The sequence below is a fragment of the Doryrhamphus excisus genome, chromosome 22 (genome assembly GCF_030265055.1).
Source record: "Doryrhamphus excisus isolate RoL2022-K1 chromosome 22, RoL_Dexc_1.0, whole genome shotgun sequence".
Lineage (NCBI taxonomy): Eukaryota > Metazoa > Chordata > Actinopteri > Syngnathiformes > Syngnathidae > Doryrhamphus > Doryrhamphus excisus.
In genome coordinates, this window is record NC_080487.1 from 7,265,477 (window position 1) to 7,290,883 (window position 25,407).

At 42.7% G+C, this 25,407-nt stretch overlaps 4 protein-coding genes and 2 non-coding genes across 6 annotated transcripts; 2 read left to right on the forward strand and 4 right to left on the reverse strand.

The window, feature by feature from the left end:
- The first annotated feature begins 1,106 nt into the window (after positions 1-1,106).
- On the forward strand, positions 1,107-3,247 carry fitm1l (fat storage inducing transmembrane protein 1, like). Its single transcript, XM_058061362.1, has 2 exons — positions 1,107-1,683; positions 1,807-3,247. Exons 1-2 carry the CDS (start codon positions 1,505-1,507, stop codon positions 2,435-2,437), a joined length of 810 nt encoding a protein of 269 aa, XP_057917345.1. The 5' UTR covers positions 1,107-1,504; the 3' UTR covers positions 2,438-3,247.
- trnau1apb (tRNA selenocysteine 1 associated protein 1b) lies at positions 1,258-12,356 on the reverse strand. The gene is made up of 9 exons (XM_058061361.1): positions 12,191-12,356; positions 11,674-11,771; positions 10,270-10,369; positions 8,350-8,402; positions 7,338-7,466; positions 6,812-6,928; positions 6,446-6,707; positions 5,043-5,088; positions 1,258-4,912 (listed from the first exon to the last, which is right to left on the reverse strand). The coding sequence occupies exons 1-9, from the start codon at positions 12,224-12,226 to the stop codon at positions 4,776-4,778; spliced, it is 978 nt and encodes a 325-aa protein (XP_057917344.1). The 5' UTR covers positions 12,227-12,356; the 3' UTR covers positions 1,258-4,775.
- A 1,810-nt stretch (positions 12,357-14,166) lies between these two features.
- bpnt2 (3'(2'), 5'-bisphosphate nucleotidase 2) lies at positions 14,167-21,285 on the reverse strand. The gene is made up of 9 exons (XM_058061360.1): positions 21,042-21,285; positions 20,707-20,936; positions 19,496-19,568; positions 18,747-18,893; positions 17,358-17,517; positions 17,188-17,283; positions 16,759-16,920; positions 16,357-16,491; positions 14,167-15,391 (listed from the first exon to the last, which is right to left on the reverse strand). The coding sequence occupies exons 2-9, from the start codon at positions 20,823-20,825 to the stop codon at positions 15,249-15,251; spliced, it is 1,035 nt and encodes a 344-aa protein (XP_057917343.1). The 5' UTR covers positions 20,826-20,936; positions 21,042-21,285; the 3' UTR covers positions 14,167-15,248.
- On the forward strand, positions 21,265-24,060 carry borcs7 (BLOC-1 related complex subunit 7). Its single transcript, XM_058061363.1, has 5 exons — positions 21,265-21,613; positions 22,133-22,195; positions 22,270-22,313; positions 22,404-22,424; positions 22,502-24,060. Exons 1-5 carry the CDS (start codon positions 21,482-21,484, stop codon positions 22,551-22,553), a joined length of 312 nt encoding a protein of 103 aa, XP_057917346.1. The 5' UTR covers positions 21,265-21,481; the 3' UTR covers positions 22,554-24,060.
- On the reverse strand, positions 23,672-23,785 carry LOC131110070 (U5 spliceosomal RNA). Its single transcript, XR_009120834.1, has one exon. It is a non-coding gene; the product is annotated as a U5 spliceosomal RNA (small nuclear RNA).
- A 143-nt stretch (positions 24,061-24,203) lies between the features above and the next one.
- Positions 24,204-24,317, reverse strand: LOC131110077 (U5 spliceosomal RNA). The gene has a single exon (XR_009120841.1). It is a non-coding gene; the product is annotated as a U5 spliceosomal RNA (small nuclear RNA).
- Between the last annotated feature and the right edge of the window lie 1,090 nt (positions 24,318-25,407).

Here is a 25,407-nt window from a genome sequence, read left to right on the forward strand (position 1 = left end):
GGACTACTACAACACATAATCCCTCAAGCAAGTCCTCGGTCTAACATGGGGCCTTCTCAATGAATATGCATGCGCGGAACACCTCACTAGCGAGGGATCCAGGAGGCAATTGGACAAGATGCCCGAGCCACCTCAACTGGTTCCTCCCGATGTGAAGGAGCAGCACCTCCACTCTAATCTCCTCACCCTTACAGTGACAGTGAATCCAGCCACCCTGCAGAGGTAACTCATTTCAGACGCTTGTATCAGCGATGTCTTTTTCTTGGTCCCAACCCAAAGCTTTTACCCAAATTGTAGACCAAGCTGCTCAACTCTATCTTCACCCCGGCAAACGCTGATGGCCATCAGGACCACATCATCTGTGAACGGCACAGACCGGATGCTAAGGGTGCATTGCCATTTCCAGGTCAGGAATGAGATCCTGCCCCAAGTGTAGGATTTCAAGTAACTTAGAGTCTTGTTCATGAGGGAAAGATGCTTTGTGAGATTGACAAGTAGATTGCTGCAGCATCTGCAGTGACTTGGACTCTACTCTCAATTTACCAGTCAATCTACATTCCTATGATAACCGAACAAGATTGCAGGCACAAGTGGGGTGGCTGGGCTTTACCCGGAGATATGGGGTGAGAAGTACTGTCATCCGGGAGGAACTTGGAATAGAACCACTGCTCCACCGCACTAAAGAGGAGCCAGATGAGGTGGCTGGGGCATCTGGTCGCCCCCTTTGCTTCCCTGGAGAGACGTTCAGAGCAACATAAGACTGGTAGGACACATCCTAGTCTCTACAATGTGTCCTCCGAACGCCTCAGGATACCCCAGGAGGTGGTGGACAAAATCGCAGCAGAGATGGAGTTCTGGCCTTCTCTGCTGAGGCTGTCATCCCCGCAACCCAACCTCAGAAAGCAAAAGAGGACGGATGGATGGGTGGGTGGAGAACCTAAGACCTCCAATTGGAAATATAGAATTGGAAATAGAAAATATTAATTCATTCAGTCTTCGGGCGAGAGGCGGGGTACACCCTGGACTGGTGGCCAGCCAATCACAGGGCACATATAGACAAACAACCATTCACACTCACATTCATACCTATGGACAATTGGAATTGGAAACCAGAGTACCCGGAGAAAACCCACACATGCACGGGGAGAACATGCAAACTCCACACAGAAATGGCCGAGGGTGGGATTAAACTCCGGTCTCCTAGCTGTGAGGTCGGCGTGCTAACCACACGACCGCCGTGCAGCCCTCCTAGAAAACACACCTAGAAATTCTGTCCATGAAAATAATGGACTAAGTGTCAGAGCTTAGAACTTCACAACTGGATTCGACACTGCGAACATATTTGGAGCCCGAGATGCCAAAAGTCAGCCGCCAGAATGTCCGTGTTGTCCCGCACAGACGCAGCTAACCCAAGCAGCTCCGAAACTCTACAGGATCTACGTTCCACAACAAGGAGTCTCTTGTCGGTTCCATTTCACCCAGTCAGTCTTGGTTCTGGGTCCAGATGATCCTGAACACGGTCCTGGTGGTCCTGACGGACTTGGCTGCCCACCTGCTGGGCAACACGTTGTTCCGTCGGCACTTTCACCTGCTGCTGTCGGCCATGGTGATGTTCGGCCCTGTGCTGAGTTTGTGGGTCTCCCAGCACAGTGTGTTTGCCAAGAGAAGCCACTTCCTCTACAGGTGAGGTTGTTTCCTGTCTACCTTTGGTTAGAAAAACACGCCAATCAGGGCATGTACAAACTGAGGTTCCACTGTAATCCAAAAATGTTCTGGGTTATTTATTGGTTTCTCCTGTTCTCTCAGGATGTTTTTGCGATCTGGTTGGGGTTGGACGTGCATCCTGGTCGGCTCCTTTGTTTTTCTCCTGTCCTTCTCCACCCGCCGATCCCTATCACTGTCATGCCGCCACCTCTCTCGGCTGGGAGCGGCTGGTGGACTGTGGTTTGTCTTCTGCAAACTTCTGGACCTTCTGGAAAACGCTACAGGAAGCTGCTATGAGCCGCTTGTGGGCAGCCCGGACATCAATAACAGTCAGCCTGTCTTGGTGTTACGAGAAGGGGAGAGCAAGGCGGAATGTCTGCGAGCCGGGATGCTGTGGAGAGGATATGAGGTTTCGGAGGACGTCTTCCTCCTCTGTCTCTGCTGTCTGCTGCTTTCTGAAGAAACAGCAGTGTTTGGGCCTTATCTCAGCCAGGGTGGCTTTTCTGATGCTCCGCTTCGGATCCTTTTTTTGTTCTGTGTTCTTCTGCTCTGCCTCTGGCTCTTCCTGCTCCTTTGTCTCCTTGCCTACTTCCCTCAGTTCCCCACACAGTTGCTAGGAGGCGCTCTAGGCTGCTTGAGCTGGAGGGGATTATACCAGGGTTGGTACTGTCAAGGTCCCAGCTGGTACTGCCCTGGGGGACCTGGACTGGGATTGTTCAAGAACCAGAATTGACGTGGGAAGACATACATAATATAAACTGGCGAAACCGAAAGACTTTCATACTTCATTTGAGAAAGCTCCAGAAGTACTGGACCAGTGAACCTTTATTTCTGCTGTAGACTGAAAACGTTTGGGTTTGACAACGTTTCAGCTTCTTTTTCCAGGTTTTTACAATCAAATCAGAAGGACAGCTTCAAGGAAGATTGTTGGATAAGTCGATTTATCCCTTAACATGACAGGTCTACTTGTTACTCATAACCACCACAAGCATTTAGAATATCCTGAAGAACATAAGCACTGGTGTCCTACGTAAGATGGCAAGACACGTACCCCCTGGGGTGTCCAAAGGGTTTTCCAGCAAAGGCCACATCATGAAAAATTACAGTTCGACATGTTGTATAGAAGTTCATATGCTAAGATGTTTTATCAAAGTGAAAAAGCATATTATTAATTTGGTTCTTTTTTCCCCCATTGTTTTCACCCAAAACCACATTAGTTTATTCACATAAAATATTTTTTTCTCTTAACATTTTTAATTTATTCTCCTTAAATAACTGCTGACTTTTCAATTTTTTGTTTTTTTTTCCCCCCATTTGATTTGTTATAATATTACCAGTTTACTCTTGTAATGGGTTACAACTTTTCTCTTACAATGTTGACCATTTCTTGTAAAATTACTTTTATTTGATTTTACAACCATTTCAACTTTTTTCGCACCAATTTTTTTCCGAATTATGAGTTTATTCTGATAGCTTTATGCAACCAAAATTTCCAAAATGGTGTTTTGTTTCTCATACAACTTAAGTCTTATTCTTATGTCATTTGTGCTAATAAAATGACATTCTCATAAAATTGACTTTCTCGTTAAAATACAACCATATTTCCTCCAATTTTGCTGATTTTTTTTAGTATATTCTCATTCAATTCTATTTTGAGAGTGTGCCGCAAATGGCCCCCAGGCTGCACTTTGAGGTGTCAGAAGGTGAGGACAGAAACCTTGAGTTGTAAAGAAAGACCCTAAAACTCTTCATCATCTTCGCTGGATGTCAGATCAGCATTTGCCAAAAAAGTGAGTGTTGCAGTTAGATTGGATTCAGCTCCAGAACCCCCTCCTTCTCTCAATTGCTACAGTTCACTCTCTTCACAATGAAGGTTTAATCCCCAAATATGCCCCCAATTCTTATGAAAACACATTTAGGAAAATGTATAAGTGAAAAATGAATAAAATCGCTACTCACCACCAATCAATGATGAGCAGATGGAATCAGTCATGGCGTAGAATGCACACAGCTACGGTGCATTCAAGAACCCCCTAAAAATGGGAAATCTCAACGCTTCAGGAAAAAAGAATGATTATTTTGAACATTGGTACATAATATGCTGCACATTTGACCTGTATTATCACCTGTTTAGTAGATTACCCACTCATAGTGACTGAGATGTGTTATCGTAGATGTAGTACCCCCCACCCTCACCCCCGTTTGTGGCAGTGAATAGTGATTTGTGAAGGTGTGTGGTTCCACTTTACAGTACATGTAAAATCTCACTATGGTGAAGAACGTAAGCGTCACCGTGGGGACCAAGTCAGGTGGTGTCACTTTGTTCTCGCCAAGCCAGCCTGAGGCAGGAGAGAGAAAAAAAAAAGAGAACCAAGTAATAAAAAAATAAATTGGCAGAATTTAGCTACTCACCTGTTAGTCCTTGGTGGTGTAATGGTACAGCTGCTACCTGTTAAGTCACATAATATAAACATTGTACAGCTTTTGCATGAAAACGGATATCCTTCTTCTACCTTAGGGCTTCAAACAGGCAAGCGTATGAATAATTGCTGCGTAACTGTGGATGGCAACTGCCCAATAAAAATTGTCGAATCATTCTCCCATCATCGTTTCAACTCCAAAGCCAGGAGACTCGTACATTTCCTTTTTTAATTGATCACACACGTCTGGAAATAAGAAATATACAAAATACAAAGCCAAAACTCCCAACGGAAGATGGTGCTGGGAACTTGGGAAATACATCACGCAAGCGGAGAACGACGGCGCTCCTTGGTACGCCGCCTGAAGGTTCTTGCAACTGCAGCCCTGCTAAGCCACATTCCCTTACATCAGACACACCGCCTCATCATACAATCTAACTAGCTGGCTACAGCTAATGTCAACGTGACTAACAATGTCAACAAGCCACAAACACTGTGGCTGAACATTATTTTACCAGCCATTCTGGATCTTACCAACATGGTAAACAATAAAATAAAGGTGTGACTATTTGATGATGAGTTGAATAACTTAGGTGTCGCAGAAGATTGTGGGTCAAGTCTGTGGAGGAATTGAAGGACGGCAAGAATGCATCACGACAGAGGGGGTATGGGAGAGTCATAGGAGTCCAGTGGTTCCCAGTGAGAGTCCATCAAGGCGTCATAGAGCTCTTCGCTGCGCTGCATAAAGTCTTCGTTCCACTGGTCCACGTTGCATTCTTGGATTGTTGCTGGAAAGACATTTCAGGTTCAGTGAAAAATGCTTTCATGACAGCCAACAATTTGACTGGACCACACATGATTGGCATCGGCATTGTCTGCACGACAGCCGGTGTCCCGGCTTTAACGTTGAGGCGTTACCTTCTGCATCCTCCTCCTCTCTTTCTCCAGAGTCTTCATGGCTCTCCTGGACAGGAAACATTTACAATATGTGAGCAAATGATAAAGTCAACACAAAAGTGCAATAGGGGAGTAGGGGTGCACACAAGAAAACACCTCAGCTGTTATTTAGACATACATATTCTGTGTCATAACTACAAAAAACTATATAAAATATAAATGATGTTGCTTTTTCTCATCTTTTTTCCCGGTTCTTTGGATTGCATTGCTAGTACTCAATGATCACACATTAAAGGTTTTCTATTTGGATGAAAAAAAAGAGCAATATATCTACATCGACAAGGAAGATGGATGAAGAATATGACAATATGATACCAATACCCGATGATGGCCAAAACATGGCACAATAATATTGTCGCACTAAAATGTTTCAGATCATCAAACAAATGTAAACAGTCTATGACGACACCCTCATCATGCCCGCAGAGAACCTGGTGAAGTATGTGACCACCATGGTGTGTGGGGCTGTCATCCACCAGCCACTCATCAGCTTCACTAGTAAGTGACGACGCCTCAACACCTCCAGTCCAATATCAGTATTCGTCAACGACTAGTGATTGTCCCGCTCGTTAAAATATACCCCAACTGAGATGAATTGAGATCTATTAGTGTGTAAAAGCTTATGAAGCCCTTTCCAAAGCTTTGGGACTCCAGCAAACCACAGTGAGAGCCATTATCCACAAATGTTGAAAACATGGAACAGTGGTGAACCTTCCCAACCAAAAAGACCCAAGAGTGCAGCCACGACTCATCAGAGAGGTCACAAGAAAGCAGTTTCCAGAGTTAAGGTCAGTGTTCTGGACTCCACCACAAGAAAGACACTGGGATAAAACGCCCTGCTTGGTAGAGTTCCAACAGCAAAACCACTGAAATGAACATTAAGGTTAATTTTAATTTTGCAGAAAGCATTTGGGAAAATACTCAAAAGTTGAACTTTTTGGACAGTGTGTGTCCCATTACAAAAAGGGATGAGTCAAATATGGTGGTGGTAGTGTGATGGTCTGGGGCTGTGATAAACAGAAGCATGCATTCTGTAGAAGGAGGATGTTTGGCCATCTCTAGGTGACCTCAAAGCAACTTGGCTTGTGCAGCAGGACCATGATCCATAACACACAAGAAAGTCCACCAAAGCAAACGAAGACTTGGAGCCGCCTATTCCTGAATGCTACTGAGATGCTGTGGCATGACCTACAAAAGGTGCTTCATGCTGGAAAAGCCTGAATGACAACAGTTCCTCCACATTACTGGAAGAGACTCATTGGAAGTGATCACCAACGCTAGATTGCACGTGTTGCTGCTAAGAGGGGCCCTACCACTTATTAGCTTATCACTTTTTCACTCAGGGCCATGTGGCTTTCACCAACCTGGACGCTTCCTGTCACGTCAGCAGACGTGGGCGGCATCGCCACGGGAGGTGGCGGCATCATATGGCTGGGCGGAGGGTACCCGTAGGGCGAGTAGTTGTAGTTGTAGTTGTAGCTGCCATTGCTGTAGCCGCTGTACTGACCGCAAGCGCCCCACTGAGGGTAGTAGCCTTGCCCCCCAGCACCATAGTAGCTGGATGGAGACGGGCTGTAATTGCTCTGGTAACTGGGAGTCTGGCTCACCCAGGTGTTTGTCTTTTGACTGCAAAACACAGGAATAGAAAAATGGAGTTCCATGTCAAAGGTGCGGCGTCACCGCAGATGGATTGCAGTGTTGTGGGGAGGGGGTCATCATCCCCATCGTACCTCTTTGCCACTGCAAAACTGAGTCTGAGTGCTTTCCCGCCGAGCACCGTGCCCTGGCACTCCTCGATGGCCGCCTTCTGCTCACTTTCATCGGCAAACTTGACAAAGCCGTAGCCTCTGCAGGCAAACACAAGTCAGATCTCCCGTCCGTGCCGCGGCACAGTACATAGTAGGCATTTGATGGCAGCTTATATTGACAACAATATATATAGATGGTATTATTATGGTAGAACTGAAACTTGTGCTTTTACTTTTAACATCAGGTAGCATCACTTGAATTGTGAGTTGCTCTGGCTTAGCCTATATGGGGAAAACAATAGTTTTAGCATTAAGACAACAACACATTTCTTCAAGCTTCAAGAGAGTACAGTCCTTTGCATTGCTATCCAGTAGCTACTACACACCATAAACAGACATCACATGAGTATTTGTTGCAAGCCTTGGTGGTAAAACTATGCAAATGCTCACATTCATCCAAAGGGAGCGGCCATCTTTGCTGTTAAGATCCAACTGTGACCTGACGTACCTGGAGTAGCCATACTGGTCGGTGACTACTTTGGCTCCCTTGCAGGAGGGGAACTTCTTAAAGGCTTGGTGGAGCTGGTAGTCATCCACCTCAGAGGACAGGTCGCCCACAAAGACTGAGAACTCGGGCCTGAGGGAAGTAGAAGAGTGTTACGACACGTGGCTGGGGTGGTCTGTTTTCATTTTCCTAAGACACTGTACTTATTGTACACTTCTGCTCAGAATTCACACGTAAATTCTACTAATTTTTACTGAAACTGTTTCTTTTACATGGCTCAGGCCCAACCCGATGGTTGCTGGTCCCTGATTCATAACCTTTCAAATTCTGCCATTTCCAGTCAGCTCATTCAGGACAAGTGGGCTATCAATCAGAATCTGTTCCGTCATATATTTCCCATTGAAAATGAATGCACAAATTAAAGTTACATTGCATTGCATATGGTTGCTGGTTCGAGCCTCTGTATTTATTCTACATTTCAGAATTTGCACACAATTTCTACTGAAATTGCTTCATCAAGATGTTTTTGTTAAGCAGGTGTGCCCAATGTGTGGCGATGGGGCTGTTTTTTATTGGCCCTCTGCACTCTAAAAATGCAATTAAACAAGACAAAAAACAGTAAAATTGAAAACGAGCAGTGATTTTATATTAATAAGGACAAAATATTGGGAAAAAAAATAGAATTTAAATATTCAAGGAAAGACATAATATGAAACAAAATAAAGCAGCAATTTTAGCTGACGAAAATGCTAAATATTATGTCCTTCCGAGTAAAAATGTAGAAGGACAAAGTTGAACTATGGGGGGAAAGTTTTTTAAAATGCACAAAAAGCTCTCAGGTAAGAAAAAAAAAAGTTCATACTAATAAACTGCTGTGCAACCAATAAAACTAAGCTGAGTTTGAAAATGATGATATTCTTTTAAAAAAGGTCCTACACGCTGAGTACAGGTGGCCCTTGGCACACAGAAATGCTTTTATGGTGAATTACTGCATCGACAAGATAGTTGAACTTACCCTGCCTCTGGCCGTTTCCCATAGGTGGCAAAATTTAGCTTAAACTTGCGAGGCTGCAAACAGGAAGAGAAAGCACACACTAAGCCCACCGCACACACAGCAAAGCCATGTAGTATAGCACTGATATTGCTGGGAATAAAGAGAGGCGTTATTATGCTTGTTATTTGGGTTTACGTACCTCCTCCACCCAGACCAGCCTTTAGCCCATTCCTCAGTTAGTTGCTACCAGAGACTCTATTCACCAGCTTCAAACAAAGTACACTCATGTACAAGCAGCCTCTCAGCAGCAGGTACGGGCCAGTGGACAGCGGAGCACAGTAGCTTGGCCAACGCTACTTCATTGCAGGACACTTCTGCACCACTGTTGTTGTTTTCCTACTCAGGGCTCCAGGCTGGCGACTAAAATTTGACATAATGTGAGTCAATTTGTCCTCTACTTGTGCATGTGCGACCAGGTAAAAGTACACATCCTGTATTGAGTTGAAAAGGGACACACTTTGTCCAACAGTGTGTCAATTTACGACGGCTTGTCACAGGTCATATTAAATATTCTGTCTTATTTTCTCATATTATGTCTATTATATTGGGTAACAGAAGTGTAAAGGTGACTATAGGGGTGTTATCTCATGTCTAGAGGGCTCTAATAATGTTAAAAAGCGTATTTAGAAGGCGGCGAAGAGGTTTTTTTATGTCTTATTTTCTCTTATGTCTACTATATTGGGTAATAGGAGTGTAGAGGTGACTGTAGGGGTGTTTTTTCATGTCTAGAGGGCTCTAATAATGTTGCGAAGGGTATTTAAAAGGTGGTAAACAGGTTTTCTACGTCTTATTTTGTCTACTATATAACAGGAATGTAAAGATGACTGTGGGGGGGGGGGGGTTATTTCTGTCTAGAGAAATGTTTTACAACCTTTCTATTTTTTACATTGAAAAAAAAAAATATTGCGGCCAAAACCAAAAACCAAAAATGACCTGCATGCGCATCACTCAGTCTAATGGAGGAACAAGGCAATCAGCTATGTGTTGCCACACGGACGAATATTTGCAGAATGGTTAATAAATGTTTTTTTTTTTTTTTTTTTTTAAAGTGATATTGGATAATTCCTCACGGCACACCTGACAAAGTAGTGGTTGAAAATCACTGGTGTAGACGGCTCTAATAATGTAAAAATTTGTGTTAAGGTTAAAATAATGTGATGTTTTTTTATTTTCTACGCCTATCGATGCCAGCATGTCTCATTTTCGTCTAATGTCGCATCTTTGTTTACAGTTTGCCTGTTCGCTAGGTAGCGAGCCTCACCTAGCCTCTGGTCTTGGGACTCCAAATGTAACTTTTGTTTTACCAAAGTGACATCTTGTCTTCAAAAAATACAAAAAGTAATGCGATTAGTTTGGAGCTTGTTTTTGTCCCACAAGGAAGGTACAAGTAGCTGTCACATTGATGGGGTATGTGCTAGCTGAACAATCTGAATCCTTCGAGAAGCTAGGGACAGAATCTGGGTGATTTTAGAAGACAATTGCCATTTAGGTATTTTTCATGTATACCAGCAAGACGGTGAAAATGAGAGGAAATGTGAAAATGTACTTTTGCAAGTCAATTTTCGGTGTGCACTCCGAAATTTTCTGCTTATGCTCCTAAAATTTCAATTTAGGGGCCAAAAAAGTTAGCCCGGAGCCCTGTCACATACTGTAAGATATAAGATATCATAAAGCAATAATCAATCCCAATACAGAAGGACCAATGCTAATTGAGCTCCACTATCCACGCACATACTAGTGCTCGATAACAATAAGACTATCGCTGCAGAAAAAGGAAGGTCAGATGTATTCACAGATTAATTGAACAATATATATTATATTCAAACTAATATTGAAAGGATCCAACAGGAAACAAATGAGCAATGATGCAAAACAACTGACCGGGTTTGATCCGGGAACCAGTTTTCCATTGAGTCTTTCAACGCAGCGATCAACACTCTCTTCGTCTGCCATCTCCACAAAGCAGTATCCTGCCGAACCACTGCAACACACGACTCTTTTACCCACAGGCGGCACACTTCTCAGCCAACACTTCACGCAGGTTCCTCCTTTACACTTATTTACTGATTTATTCATTCATGCAGAACGCTGCACATCAATTAACAATCTTCATAATTACACAAAAATAAGGCATGGGTGTCCAGAGCTGGCAACACTAATGTATGTTCGTGTGTGTTATTTTTTGAGTGTTATTTTAGAGCTAGATGGCCCTAATCATGTTTTAAAAAGTGTATTTAAAAGGTGTAAATAAGTCTTATATGTAATACTCTACTATGATGTAGGTGTAAATAAGTCTTATATGTAATATTCTACTATGATGTCTACTCAATTGGCTAACAGGAGTATAAAGGTGACTATAGGGGTGTTATTTTATAGCTAGGGGGCTCCAATCATATTTAAAAAGTGTATTTAGAAGGTGTAAATACATTTCCCATGTCTTATATGTTATCTATAAGCTACGATTATGTCTACTAAATTGGGTAATAGAAGTGTAAAGGTGACTATAGGGGTGTTACTTTATAGCTAGAGAGCTCTAATCATGTTTAAAAAGTGTATTAAGAAGGTAGTAAACAGCTTTTAGTAGCTGTAAATATATTTCCAATGTCTTATATGTTATATACTGTACTATAACGTCTACTAAATTGGGTAATATGAGTCTAAAGGGGACTTTAGGGGTGTTATTTTATAGAAAGAGGGCTCTAATCTTCTTTAAAAAGTGTATTTAGAAGGTGTAAATAACTTTTCCTTGTCTTATATGTTATGTATGCTACTATTATGTCTACTAAATTGGGTAATAGAAGTGTAAAGGTGACTATAGGGGTGTTATTTTATAGCTGGAGGGCTCTAATCATGTTTAAAACAGTGTATTAAGAAGGTGGTAAACAGCTTTGTATGCTGCAAGTTCAACATATTCCATTTCTAAATTAGGAATCCTATTCGGTGGGAATCCGATTGGGGTTCGCTGGGTTCAATTCATGGGTGGGTTTTCCCCTCACATTGAAAACACACGCATGTTAGGTTGGCGAGTCGAAATTGTACGTTGGTGTGAATGGTTGTTTGTCTATATGTGCCCTGCCATTGCCTGGCGACCAGTCCAGGGTGTACCCCGCCTCTCACCCAAAGAAAGCTGGGGTAGGCTCCAGCACACCCGCGACCCCAATGAGGGTTATTTTAAGAGACGGACTGTGAAGAGGTTGCTTGCCTCGCCAGACCCGGTGCATGTCTCTACAATCCGTTCATCCAAGGAGTTACGGCTCAAAAGTGCAAAGGAAACACGCCCCATACCCTGTGATCCTGTGAGTGATGATTTTGACTCCAAACGGCGACTCTCCCATAGCACCGAAGGCTTGTTTAATGAAGTTTTCATCCATGTATGGGTCCAGCTAAACACACGCAAACATTGAATCAATCATAACGACAAACCGTTACGTCAAGCAAAAGGACAAATATGCAACAACTTTTAGTAATAAATGATAAACACCATTCTGAAGTGGAATCGCAAATACACTGCATTTGACTACGTAAATATTAGATGATTTCTGATGGAGTGGTGCGTCTTCTTAAACGCATTGAGCGGCACACAAATAGTTAGCTCATTTATGACGGCAACTAGTACACCAACAGGCATACGGGCAAACTATCTTCTCTGTGTACAATTACTCATACAGTCTCAAACACAATGCATGCTTAAAGCAACATAACGTTACAATGCATGATGGTACAATGCTAATTTCAGACATCATCTTCTTTAGCTCGCTAGCTTTAAAAATGAAGCTAACAAGTGTAAGGGCTTCCGGCATACATCACCCATCCACAGACTTGTTTGTCTGTTAAACATCTTGCTATCGGGAATCGGAGTGCAGAAATATTCGATAAGGTCTGGTGGCGGTGGTGGAAAAACAAAAAATTTTGTTAGAAAAGTTATTTCAATGTTGACGCGGAACCAACGGACTCGTGGGTTTGTTGTCCGGTTTGGGAACGGCGTTGCACTTCCGGTATTTTTGTGTGGCACGAATGCGATACTGCCTCCTAAAGGATTTGTGGCAAAGTGACACGATTGGTTGTATCTCAACTTTCAACAAGTTTTTTTCTTTATGTGGAACAGTTTTTCTATCCGACATTTGTGTTCAATATTTTTTCTATCGAATCCAACTTATTTAACACTGGAATTAAGATACTTAGGGATGTATGGGAGGCCGTTTTGGGCAAAACACATTAAAAATCTGCACACACACTAATAATGTACTCACACGCACACTGATTTTTGGCACGTATGCCCCGAAACAGGGCAAAACACTTAAAATAAATAAATAAATACATATAATAATTAATAAATAAAATAAATAAATCTGTACACACAAACACAATTCACACATACACACGCTGATAATGGGTACACACGCATGTTAAAAGCTGTGTACACACACGACACATACACAAATAAACATGCACACACATATATAATATTCACACGTATGAGAACTGTAAGACAGTGGTAAAATGTGCTGTAGGTGTGACAGAAGAGTTGAAGGTGGAGGTGGGCCTGCATCAGGGATCAGCTCTGAGCCCCTTCCTGTTTGCTATGGTGATGGACAGGCTGACAGATGAGGTTAGACAAGAATCTCCATGGACTATGATGTTTGCAGATGACATTGGGATTTGTAGTGAGAGTAAGGAACAGGTGGAGGAGATGCTAGAGTGGAGGTTTGCCCTGGAAAGGAGAGGAATGAAGAATAGCCCCAGCAAGATGGAGTATATGTGTGTGAATGAGAGGGACCCAAGTGGAAGAATGAGGTTACACGGAGAAGAGATACAGAAGGTGGAGAACAAGTCGGAACAACGGAGATTGTGAAAAGGAGGTGAAGAAGCGTGTGCAGGCAGGATGGAACGGGTGGAGGAAAGTGTCAGGCGTGATGTGTGATAGAAGAGTTTCAGCTAAAATGAAAGTTAAACCAAACTGTGGTGAGATCAGCCATGTTGTTTGGTCTAGAGACAGTGCCACTGAGGAAAAGAAAGGAAGCAGAACTGGAGGTAGCAGAGATGAGGATGCTGAAGTTCTTTGGGTTAGGAGCAGTGGCAATTCTGGCTGGAACTGGCGCCCCTACCCCCCATGAAACATGAAACATTGACACAGGAAGCAGAACTGGAGGTAGCAGAGATGAGGATGCTGAGGTTCTCATTGGGGGCTGCGCGGCGGTCTAGTGGTTAGCGCACAGACCTCACAGCTAGGAGACCAGGGTTCAATCCCACCCTTGGCCATCTCTGTGTGGAGTTTGCATGTTCTCCCCGTGCATGCGTGGTCCGGTTTCCTCTCCCATTCCAAAAACATGCTAGGTTAATTGGCCACTCCAAATTGTCCATAGGTATGAATCTGAGTGTGAATGGTTGTTTGTCTATATGTATACCCCAAGACAGCTGGGATAGGCTCCAGCACCCCCCGCAACCCTGAATGAATGAATGAAAAAAAGGTTCTCATTGGGTGTGACCAGGATGGATAGGATCAGGAAGGAGTACATCAGAGGGACATTACATGTTTAGAGAGATAAAGTCAGTTATCAGCCAGACTGAGATGGTTGGGACATGTCCAGAGGAGGGATAGTGAATATATTGGTAGAAGGATGCTGCCAGGTAGGGGTAGAGGAAGACCAGAGGAGGTTTATGGATGTAGTGAAGGAGGACATGAGGGGAGAGACAGATGCAGAAGACATGGTTGGATGGAGATTGATTTGCTGTAGCGACTCCTGAAGGGAAAAGCAAAATGAAGAACCAAAGCACAATATGTTTTTCTTAACTTGTATTTATTAAATTTACATCATCACAATCCATATTACTAAAATTTGATTTAATTAATAGCTTGCTTTCAATTGAGACAACAAATGATGGATTCACCCAGCCATTATCCTGTATATAAATATATTTATGCACAAAGAAAAAGAACCATAAGCCTCTTGATGGAACAAATGGCACTATTGTCCTAGCTGACTTATCACTTGAAAGACTCCAATAGCAGATGATATTTACATGCCAACATCACATCCTTATGGAAGTATTTGGTAGTTGGCTCGAGTCCTCCATCAAGTCCACATGAGTCCAGCATGTGCACTCCTCCTCCTCGTGTGTGCGCCATGCATTGTACCATTTTACCAGCACTGAATTCCGCTGAAGCTGAATGTAGGAGACAACAGTGTCTTCAGACTATCTTTGAAGGGATAAGGGGCGGCGTGTGGTGGAACAGAGTGCCCAAACAAAGCACCGTAGGGTTGATGACTTGTTTTTTTTTTCTTTTGTTTAACTGAGTACGACTGCGAAATAACCCACCATGAGGCCAAAGAAAGTTGCAAGTCCTGACAAAAAGAAAGACTAGTACAAAGATGTCGTCATCATGGTTGTTCCCGCCATAATTGTTAATATTTCTGGGAACGGATTCATCAGGTTTAAATTATTTGTTATGGAAGAAAAATACTTTGCTTTTTGTACTTTTCAGTTTTTCCACAGAACAAAGAATAACCGGATAAAAGAAAATGCGTCACTTTCAATCTTATGTGTTTGGTTTATTTATGAATGACTTGGTTTATGTTTCTGAACCGTTCCACCTTGCATGTAACATTTTACCAGGCGACCTGTACTGTGTATTCAAGTAGGCCGATGTGGTTCCCAGTGGCAGCCATGTTGGCTTTGCTGTCCTGCCCGGCCGCCCGTGGTGATGACGATAAATTGCATGATTGACAACGGGCTTGTCTTCTCTTCATTGTGAGGTCCTGTTATAATGTCGAATCCACCACTCTGGGGAAAAAGCAAGCTCTGAGACGACGTACCAAAGTATCCCAGTTACAGTAGCAGCCATTTTGGTGTCAGGTCTTTCACTGCTGGTCAGGATCCCAGTTTGGCAGCTTCTCCAGTATGGCCTTGTGATCCACACCCACGCTGGCCACCAGTCCTCCTTTGGTGAGAGGCGTCCCACTGTAGTCAATGTCCTCTCCCTTCAGAGATGTCATGTGTCCCCCTGCAACCAGGATAGGAAATAAATTACTGCTTGGATGTTCTATGAACTCTTTTTATGATCATTAGAAGTCATAAGATGGTATTTATTTATGCATATATATTCATTTCTCATCTCTGTGAGGAGTTTCATGTTCTCCCCGTGCATGTGTTAATTCTTAGTTAACTATGGACAAAATTTGATTAATTGTGATCAAATATTTTAATCGACTGTCAGCCCGAGTTGTGACTATTTATATCAAATTATGTGAAATTATAATATAATTTAATATGATATGGGTTGCACGGCGTTCAAGTGGTTAGTGCGCAGAACTCACAGCTAGGACACCCAAGTTCAATCCCACCCTCGGCCATCTCTTTGTGGAGTTTGCATGTTCTCCCCATGCATGCGTGGGTTTTCTCCGGGTACTCCGGTTTCCTCCCACATTCCAAAAACATGCTAGGTTAATTGGCGACTCCAAATTGTCCATAGGTATGAATGTGAGTGTGAATGGTTGTTTGTCTATATGTGCCCTGTGATTGGCTGGCACCAGTCCAGGGTGTACCCCACCTCTCGTCCGAAGACAGCTGGGATAGGCTCCAGCATGCCCCCACGACCCTCGTGAGGATAAGCGGTAGAAAATTAATTAATATTAATTTCTAATATGATCATCAATATTTCGAATGCAGCGGTGCCTCGGTTCAATCCGTTCCAGAAGGTCGGACTCAAACCAATAGCAATGAAAAGAATGTACTAAATCCACCCAAAAATGTTAACAAAAAAACCATTTTGTTGACAGTAATTATAGTTTTACATGCAGAATACGATGCAAAAGTAATGACAAATGGACTACTGAACATTTAACACCACTTCAGCTAGTTTTGTTGGAATCCCCCCCCTACACACACATTTTGTGCTATAACCACATTGTTCAAAAAATGAACGGAGTTACCGATGTATTATAAATGAATATTAAAATAATCAATTACCCAGTGAGGTCAAGAGTGCTGCACCAGCGCAGATGTCCCATTTTTTAATGAAAGTGATGTGAATGTAAACGTCGGCTTGGTCTATGGCCTCTCGATCACCTGGTGGCATTTGCAGGAGAGACAGGACCTTGTACCCTGGGGGAGGGGGGAGAAGATGATCAGCTGATTTATTCACAATTCAGGATGTACAGTGTATCCTCATTTATAACGTCCGAGGCATGCTGGGAAGGCGGTGAGAGGTGCATCTATTGGTGCGTTAGCATGGTCTTGTATGCGGCAGTTACATTGTGTGTTCCTCATGTGTTATTGTTGCTTGCGTCGTGACTAAGGGAGGTGTTTGTTTCCATGACAATTGATGACTGCCACCGCCACACAGGTAGAATCCAAGACAAAGCCACTCACCGGCTCCTCCTGCATGAATGATGGCTGTAGTGTTTCCAAACGCATCCTGGATATAGCTCCTGACTTTCCCCGAGTGGGAACGGGACACAATGACTTTAGGGGGGGTGACGCTGTAGGCCGAGCGGGCGGACATATTGGATCCCTGATGCACCAGCGCCCACGCTGAGAGAAAGGACAGACATGAACATGCACAAATGCTGACGATGGGATGTCGAGAATGCATTTCCACACAACTTTCGCCGCGTGGAAGCTAGCTATGACTGGAAGTGTATTTTAGCTTCTTTTTTATCCATCAATTTCATTTTTCTCAGTGAATATCAGTGATACTATTTTCATGTTATTATCATGAATAAGTCACTTTCTTGACACTGTACTTTATATTTGGAGGGCGGTGGGGGGTGTGTGGGAGTGTGAGGTGTCGTCACTTACCAGTGAAGCCGGTGAATGGCTGGTGGATGACCCCAATCACTGGTTTCCCGTCCACAGCCACACACACCATGGTGGTCACATACTTGACCAGGTTCTCTGCAGGCCATGATGAGGGTGTGAATTACGTTCAATTAAATGTCAATGAAACATCAACATCATGAAATGTCCACCTGTGTATTCCTGCGTGGCATCTAAAGGATCGATCCACACAGTGACACTCTCAGCGGGAACTTCCTTGCCTCCTTCCATCTTGTCGAGGATCTCCGCTGGAATGACCTGACTCCAGACTGCGGCCTGATCCACCAAGTTGTCATGTTCCTCGCTGATTACCTGGTGGGGGGAGCAAAAAGACAAAGTATGGACACCCCCGCGATCAAAGGAGCTGGCAACACTAATGTGTGTGTTCGTGTGTGTTATTTTTGGAGTGTTATTTTAGAGCGAGATGGCCCTAATCATGTTTTTAAAAGTGTATTTAAAAGGTGTAAATAAGTCTTATATGTTATATTCTTCTATGATGTCTACTAAATTGGCTAACAGGAGTATAAAGGTGACTATAGGGGTGTTATTTTATAGCTTGGGGGCTCCAATCATATTTAAAAAGTGTATTTAGAAGGTGTAAATACATTTCCCATGTCTTATATGTTATCTATAAGCTACTATTGCTACTAGTATGTCTACTAAATTGGGTAATGGAAGTGTAAAGGTGACTATAGGGGTGTTACTTAATAGCTTGAAGGCTCTAATCATGTTTAAAAAGTGTATTAAGAAGGTAGTAAACAGCTTTTAGTAGGTGTAAATACATTTCCAATGTCTTATATGTAATATACTGAACTATAATGTCTACTAAATTGGGTAATAGGAGTCTAAAGGTGACTCTAGGGGTGTTCTTTTATAGAAAGAGGGCTCTAATCATCTTTGAAATTTGTATTTAGAAGGTGTAAATAACTTTTCCTTGTCTTATATGTTATGTATGCTACTATTATGTCTACTAAACTGGGTAATAGAAGTGTAAAGGTAACTATAGGGGTGTTATTTTATAGCTAGAGGACTCTAATCGTGTTTAAAACAGTATATTAAAAAGGTGGTAAACAGCTTTTGTATGTTGCAAGTTCAACATATTCCATTTCTAAATTAGGAATCCTACTCGGTGGGAATTCACTTCGTACAGTGGAGTCTGGGTTCGATTCATGGGTGGGTTTTCCCCTCACATTCAAAACACACGCATGTTAGGTTGGCGACTCCAAATTGTCCGTAGGTGTGAATGGTTGTTTGTCTATATGTGCCCTGTGATTGGCTGGCCACCAGTCCAGAGTGTACACCGCCTCTCGCCCCTGAAGACAGCTGGGAGAGGCTCCAGCACGCCCGCGACCCTTGTGAGGATAAGCGGTAAAAAATGAATGAATGAATGAATATTACCAGTTTATTCTTGCTAGAGTGTACTCCTCCTCTTAATGTGAGGGCGGATGAATGAATGTATGTAATGAGGGATTTGGCGACCCCTCCATCCCGGCACATGGTACGTACCCACGTTTTACTAATCCTGACAACGGTGCACTTACCGTGACTTCAGGGAAGGTGTTCCTGAGAAGGTTGTACATCTTTCGGTGCGACAGCAGGTCACCCAGGGTCAGAAGCTCGTTTGCCCCCTCCTTTGTCTTGCCCTTGGACTTCTCCTTCAAAATGTTTTCGTCACGCACCTTCTTCACCTATGAAGATGGGTCACGTCAATCCATCGAGGAGAGACTGGAAAAGTTTCACAGCACCTTGAGGTGCAACTAGCCTTCGTCCCGACAGCCAACGCTTGCTGGGGCGTTTGGGCGACAATGTGAATGTAAACAGACAGTGAATGTCAAAAACAGCAATTCCTGAACCGTGTAGCCGAGTGAAAGAAGCACCAAGGCTAATGTGGCTCAAACATGTTTGCGATACCTGAAGGGACAGCAACCAACGGCTCCAGAGCTGCATGTGGCCCTTCAGCCTCTTTGTTGTGGGTCAAATGTGAATTGCACGAATATCGACGATAATATATAGCGCAATTATCAACCACTAACATGTGTTATTGTGACAGGCCGATGCAGGAACAATGTGATTGTGACTGGGCTCCCCATTACAGGTTTGCAGGTTTTATGCCAAGGCAGCTGGCAATCAATGGGACATGGACGTTAACATCCATTCTAGTATCTGGTAGGAATAACCATTACACTATCATCATCATCATCAATAGGTTCACCAATAAAAAAAAGCATTATGTCGTAATTCATGCTTGTGTGAGTGACTGGAATTTTTAGGGGGAAATATTTTTCCAGACCTCTTTGCCTCCAAGAACCGCAGCTTCCACCGATGCAGCCAGAAGTTCTCTCAGATCCACATTCTTCTTCCTTCTGCACAAACAAACCAACATGTACCGTCAGCCAATGATTACAATTTATTTTGCAAAGCAAGAATGGAAAAGGATGTGACTTTGATATTTTCTATTCAGTGTTCCCTCCTTTATCACTAAAATAGCCCACAGTAAGTGAAATCCGCCAAGTAGCCATACATGTTTTAAGGCTGTCAAACCCCTCACTTTACACTCTCCACACTTTTCTCACGTTTCTTTCATTAAAACACTGTCAAAGCTCAAACCTGAACCACACGTGTTTCACTCCTTGTAGCGTTTTCTTATCCTTGTTAAAACATATTGCCGCAGTCGTCAGTCGCTGCAATTTTCCCGCTCCTTTGAGTAACAAACCTAAGGTTTGTTTATTCCATAATGGCGCCCAATAGCCGCATAACTTAAACCTTCCTTCAGTCCAACTTTTTGGCCGGTTAGCATCTCTCTCTGCTTTTTAGGTGCAGAACGTTTCATTGACATTGAAAAAAAATCATACAAAACTTGCAAAGATAACAGAGCTCGGGATCACACCGTAAGGCAAGCAATTAGCTAGCGATGAACAAAACAGGAGACACGGCAGTGCAGGTCGGTATTAAGGGAAATTGATTGACAACGTGTGGGTTCTCCCGTAGCCAATAAGGACGCAGAACACAATGTGCCTTCATAGACTGAAAAGAAAAAACTACACTTTAAAAAAATCAGCGAAAGAGTGAGGCCATGAAAGGTGAGTATATAAAAATTCCCACTTTTTGTCATTACCTTTTTTTCTCTCGTCACTGGAAAGATTCAATTTTTGTATTTAGGTTTTCTTGTTTAATTACAGTTTTAGGAATTGCCCTGGGCCAATTAAAGTAAATAAAACAAAACAAACAGAACCAACATCCTGGAAGAGGCACACCCATCAGGATGGTTTGCTGATTTGTCATCGGAGGCTGGATGTTATAGACACATGAAGTTCCTTGTAGTACACCAAAGTGTGTATTGTGTACTTCGAATGGCTGGAAAGGGGGGCATGAATTCCTCATCACAACATACACTACAACGTCCAATCATTAAAACCCACTAGTGGAAAAATGGGTTTTAAGTTGACATCACACCAGTCGTCCGTCAATTGCTACATGTAGTGGATTGCAAATGTAGAGTACCTGAAAGCAGCCAGTCTGCTGGAGATGACCTCGGCGTAAAGGTGGTACAAAATGCCCACTCCGACAAGGCAGAACACGGCCACGCCGAGCGGTGACAGGCGGATGCCCATGGGAGCCATGGTCGAAAAAACACTCGGATGTCACTTGTCACTTGGCGACGGCAGCAATAAGACCAGAAGGAATGCGGTTCGCACTGCCACCGACGTGGCTGCTTTCGGCGACGTCAGCACCTTCAAGGATCCAAATACAAACAGATGCAGCAGAGCAGTCCAAAATAAAGACAGGCTCTTCTCCCATTCAAATGTACGGTCGTTTAACGCTGAATTGGAACTTACAGATCTGTCTTAGCGCCCAAACGTGTCTTCGGTTAGAATTTACATTTCCTTTCATGGCACATTTCTCTGGCTCCGATGCTCGAAGACGCAGGCCATTTTTTTCCCCGCAAATGTCGAAGATAGACCAGGACAAGCCTGTCTCTGTTCCCACAGGTCTCTTCTCGACCAACTAGTGCAGGTCACCAGTCGCGTACATCTCTTCCGGGTTGCTTCTTCTGACGTAATCACTGTGGGACAATTATTTTTTATTTAGGACACTCACACAACTCCGTATAAATCGCCTTCCGGAAACATTTAAAAATTTAACACAATATGACATTATAATGTAGAAATTGAAAATGGATAAGATAAAAGCTCTTGGCCTTGCTATTTGTGCGGCAGACGCGCTCCGGACTGTTTTGTCCCCATTCGCGTTCCGTTGTTAGCCGGCGGAAAGTAAAATGGCGTCAGCTGAATCCCAGGCTCGGTTCGGTCAGTCCGTTAAAGGATTATTATCCGATAAAGTGGGTTCCTGCAGCGCAGACGTGATAGCACTGACGCGGCAGGTGCTCAAAATATCCCGCAGCCAAGAGGTAAAACGATGTGTTGTTTGCGTTGACTCAACATTAAATGTAACCAGAAGTACTAACTAATGGCTTTGGGTCCTTCCACTATATTTATCATATTTATAACACTCCATGGGTATTTAATGTTATAATAAGGTCATTGAGTGTTAGCTTGTACGACTGATAGTTTGATTTTGTTAATGCTAGCCCGTGCTTAAGCGGGACCTATCATGCTAATTTTGCGGCCATTTGTATTGAGTTGTGGACTCATATAGAGCAGCTACTCATGATAACCCGCACAGAAAACTTTCTAGATCTTCTAGAATCTAGAACGCCCCCTATGAAGAAGACGCGTGAACAGACATGTGAACGTTTGACAGTCAACACCTGAATGACTTGGATAAGGCTTGTGAGAATGCAATGTGGTCACATGACAACAAAACCGGAGCGCTTTGGAATCAAGTGGACCGGAAGTGTTTGGAGGCAGAACATATAAAGGTGATGAACATTCAAACTCTGCGTAATATTAGCCATGATTTCTTTCAGCTTCTAGGCCAAGCAGCCAGAAATATGGTCATTCAAGAGGATGCCATCTTGCATTCAGAAGATGTAAGTGCGACAACATATTCTTTGTATTTCTATCACCTTCCGGCTGAAATAAATCAGCATCACCTGCCTTTCAGAGCCTGAGAAAAATGTCCATAATAACGACACATTTACAATACCAGTAAGTCTTTTGCAACAAAATAACACATTTGACTTCAAACATTCAAACAACAAGTTTGCTGATTTCCCTTCTCGTTTGAATCCCACTCAGACAAGAGGCCATCCAGAAGAAGTAAGTGTGTGTTTAGTAGAAAGATGTTGCATGACTGTCTCACCTGTCAGCCATAACACACACTGATTGATCTCCAGTGTGGAGCATTCGAAAAACCTGCAGGATCAGCTGAGACATCTTCTCAAGTGACCACCCAACAAGTTTCTCTACCTACGCCACGGCTTTGGCCATCGATTGTAGCCAGGAGGCGAGGGGATTGTTTGTTTTCGTGTGCATAGTCGTATAAAAATACAATGACTGAAAAAGCAGCATGTATATATGTGTATATTTTTTTTTTAGGGCTGTCAAAGTTAACGCATTAATGATGCATTAACAGAAGTGTCTTTTAACAGCGGCCATTTTTTGGACACGCGATTAATGTGCGCTCCTCCTGTTGGACCCTCGGCCCACACGGGGTGAACACCTCTGTCTTTCACCCAAAGACGTGACAAGGAGCATTTGGTTTATTGATAATATGGGACTTTTTGCTGTTAGCTGCTGGGGGGACAACTCATTGTAATGAGCGGCAATGATGAAAAACATACTTTGGTTGTAAACTTTCCAATATCTACTCCAGTTTTCTGATGTGGTTCTAGAAGTGTAATGTGTAATTAATGCCAGTATTTATTGTCACTTATAACATTGTGGTATAATGTGGTGGGAGTATAAAAGAACAGAGAAAGGGAGTAAAAAAAATATTCCAGAGCTTCCTTCTGGTTTTTTGTCTTTATCACATGGGCGTGGTTTGATAGAAATGTAAGAAAATAGTCTGCATTCTGATGTTATCAAAAGTCTTAATTTGAGTATATTTCCTAAAACAAGATGAGTCATCATTTATAAATAACAGCAGTAAGATGTTAAATGAAGTGTTTTCATATAAATAATTGAGTCATATGACATACAACTCAAAACAAGAAGTTTTCAAGTCCCTCTGACTTAACATTTTCAAGCTCTATTATCGATGAAAGGTTCTTAATGTCTCACTGAAAATGACTTTTTAGGTGATTTTGTCTTATAGCAAAGGGGATCATTATGCTCATTTTCAGCCCTTTGTATAGAGTTGTGGACTCCTATAGAGCAGCTACGCACAATAACTTGCACAGAAAGTTTTCTAGAGCTACCAGAAGGTCTATGCTGGTCCACCAGCATAATTTCCATACTGGTCTCTGCTGTTTTTTCATCAAAGAAGTTACCTTGAAAATGCATAATAGACACAGGCTTTCCAGATAGATTATATATGTGATAGATTGCTTTGAACAAAAATAGGAAGCCCCGCTTTCGCTGGGCATCAAAAAATTGAATAAAACTCTTGCTGTTCCTCCCCACGGAAATCTTTAGTAAAAGGCGAAAGATTTATACGATCTGAAGAGAAACAAGAGTGTACTGTGGAAATGCCGGTGCCGTGGTCACCCCATTCTGACACCTACAAGTGTTAGTGACGGTGCAGACAAAAACTATGTCACTTGATTTAAGAAGCAGCACACAATGCAGGCGTTGAGTGAGCTGACTTGTTAAACAGCGCCCTCTGTTGGATCTACAATGCAGCACACGACACCATTTCGTTTTGAATAGTAAAATAGTTAGTTTCCTGTTATTAGTCATCTTTCACTGTATTGTAAATAAACATTGTACCCCCTCATATTTGCAATGTCATTTATCGGCTTTGAAATATTTATTTGACTAGTAGCATTTAAGTAGTGCTTTATCTAAGAAGCAGCGCGTTTCAATGTATGAGTTGCGGAACCACGCTCTCTGCGGGCTACGCAGATTCCAGATTTCATTGTTTTTAACATTAGAGAAAGCCCCGCTTTCGCAGGGCATCAAAAAATTGAACAAAACTCTTGTTGTTCCTCCCCACGGAAATCTTTAGTAAAAGGCGAAAGATTTATACGATCTGAAGAGAAACAAGAGTGTACTGTGGAAATGCAGGCGCCGCGGTCACCCCATTCCGACACCTACAAATGTGAGTGACGGTGCAAAGTCTAACTCTTATTCACTCCAGTGTTTACAATGTAGTATTACTACTGTATAGCAACACAATCACTTCCCATCTAAACTCATTCCATACAAGCATACACGCATGGAATAAGTGATATTTTCTACAACGCAAGGGATTCTGGGAGGACAGCAGAATTTCCGGGTATGCTACAAACACACTAGCTGGTTTAGCTATTTAACGATAACACATCTGTCCGTCAATATGATAGTTGGATTCAACTAAATAAGTACAGTATTAATTTAATTTAGAAGAACAGTTAGTTCCAGTTTAGCTAACGCTTTAGGGATAGTGGAGTGCTACCGGAAGTACCTTTGCTAGTTGGTGATCGAACGCGGAGCTTCAACATAAAACCACGATCACCTTCTTCATTTTGTAAACGTTGTTAAAAAGGTTATGCTCTCGCACATATTTCTGAATATATAAAATGTTAACGAACATCTGAAAAACAGCACACGTAGTAATTGCATTTTATTGATTGAACCTTGATGCTTAGGGACTTTTATTTTCACGAAGATGACAACAACATAACTTCCGTTTGCTACAAGCACGCTCGCTGATTGGCTCGCTCATCTGTGGCGCACTAGAACACGCATACGACGTACAGTATATACACAAAAACAAACGTGGCATGAACGTCAAGTAAGATTCCGAAAAGGAAATGTCCAAATAGGCTGTGACATAAAAAATAAAGCAAGTCCAATGAAATGATTCACACATAAATAACCAATAATAACAAAGTAAATGAATAATGTGTGAGTGTGGTGTGAATGGTTGTTTGTCTATATGTGCCCTGTGATTGGCTGGCGCCCATTCAGTACCCCGCCACTCGCTCGAAGACAGCTGGGATAGGCTCCAGCACGCCTGCGACCCTCGTGAGGATAAACAGTAGAAAATGAATGAATAATGAACAACATCCCATAGTACTTTACCGTGCATACATCCATAGTACAAGTGTTCAGTCTCAATTTTCCCATCACAAAAGCAACAAACATTATCATTAATGCC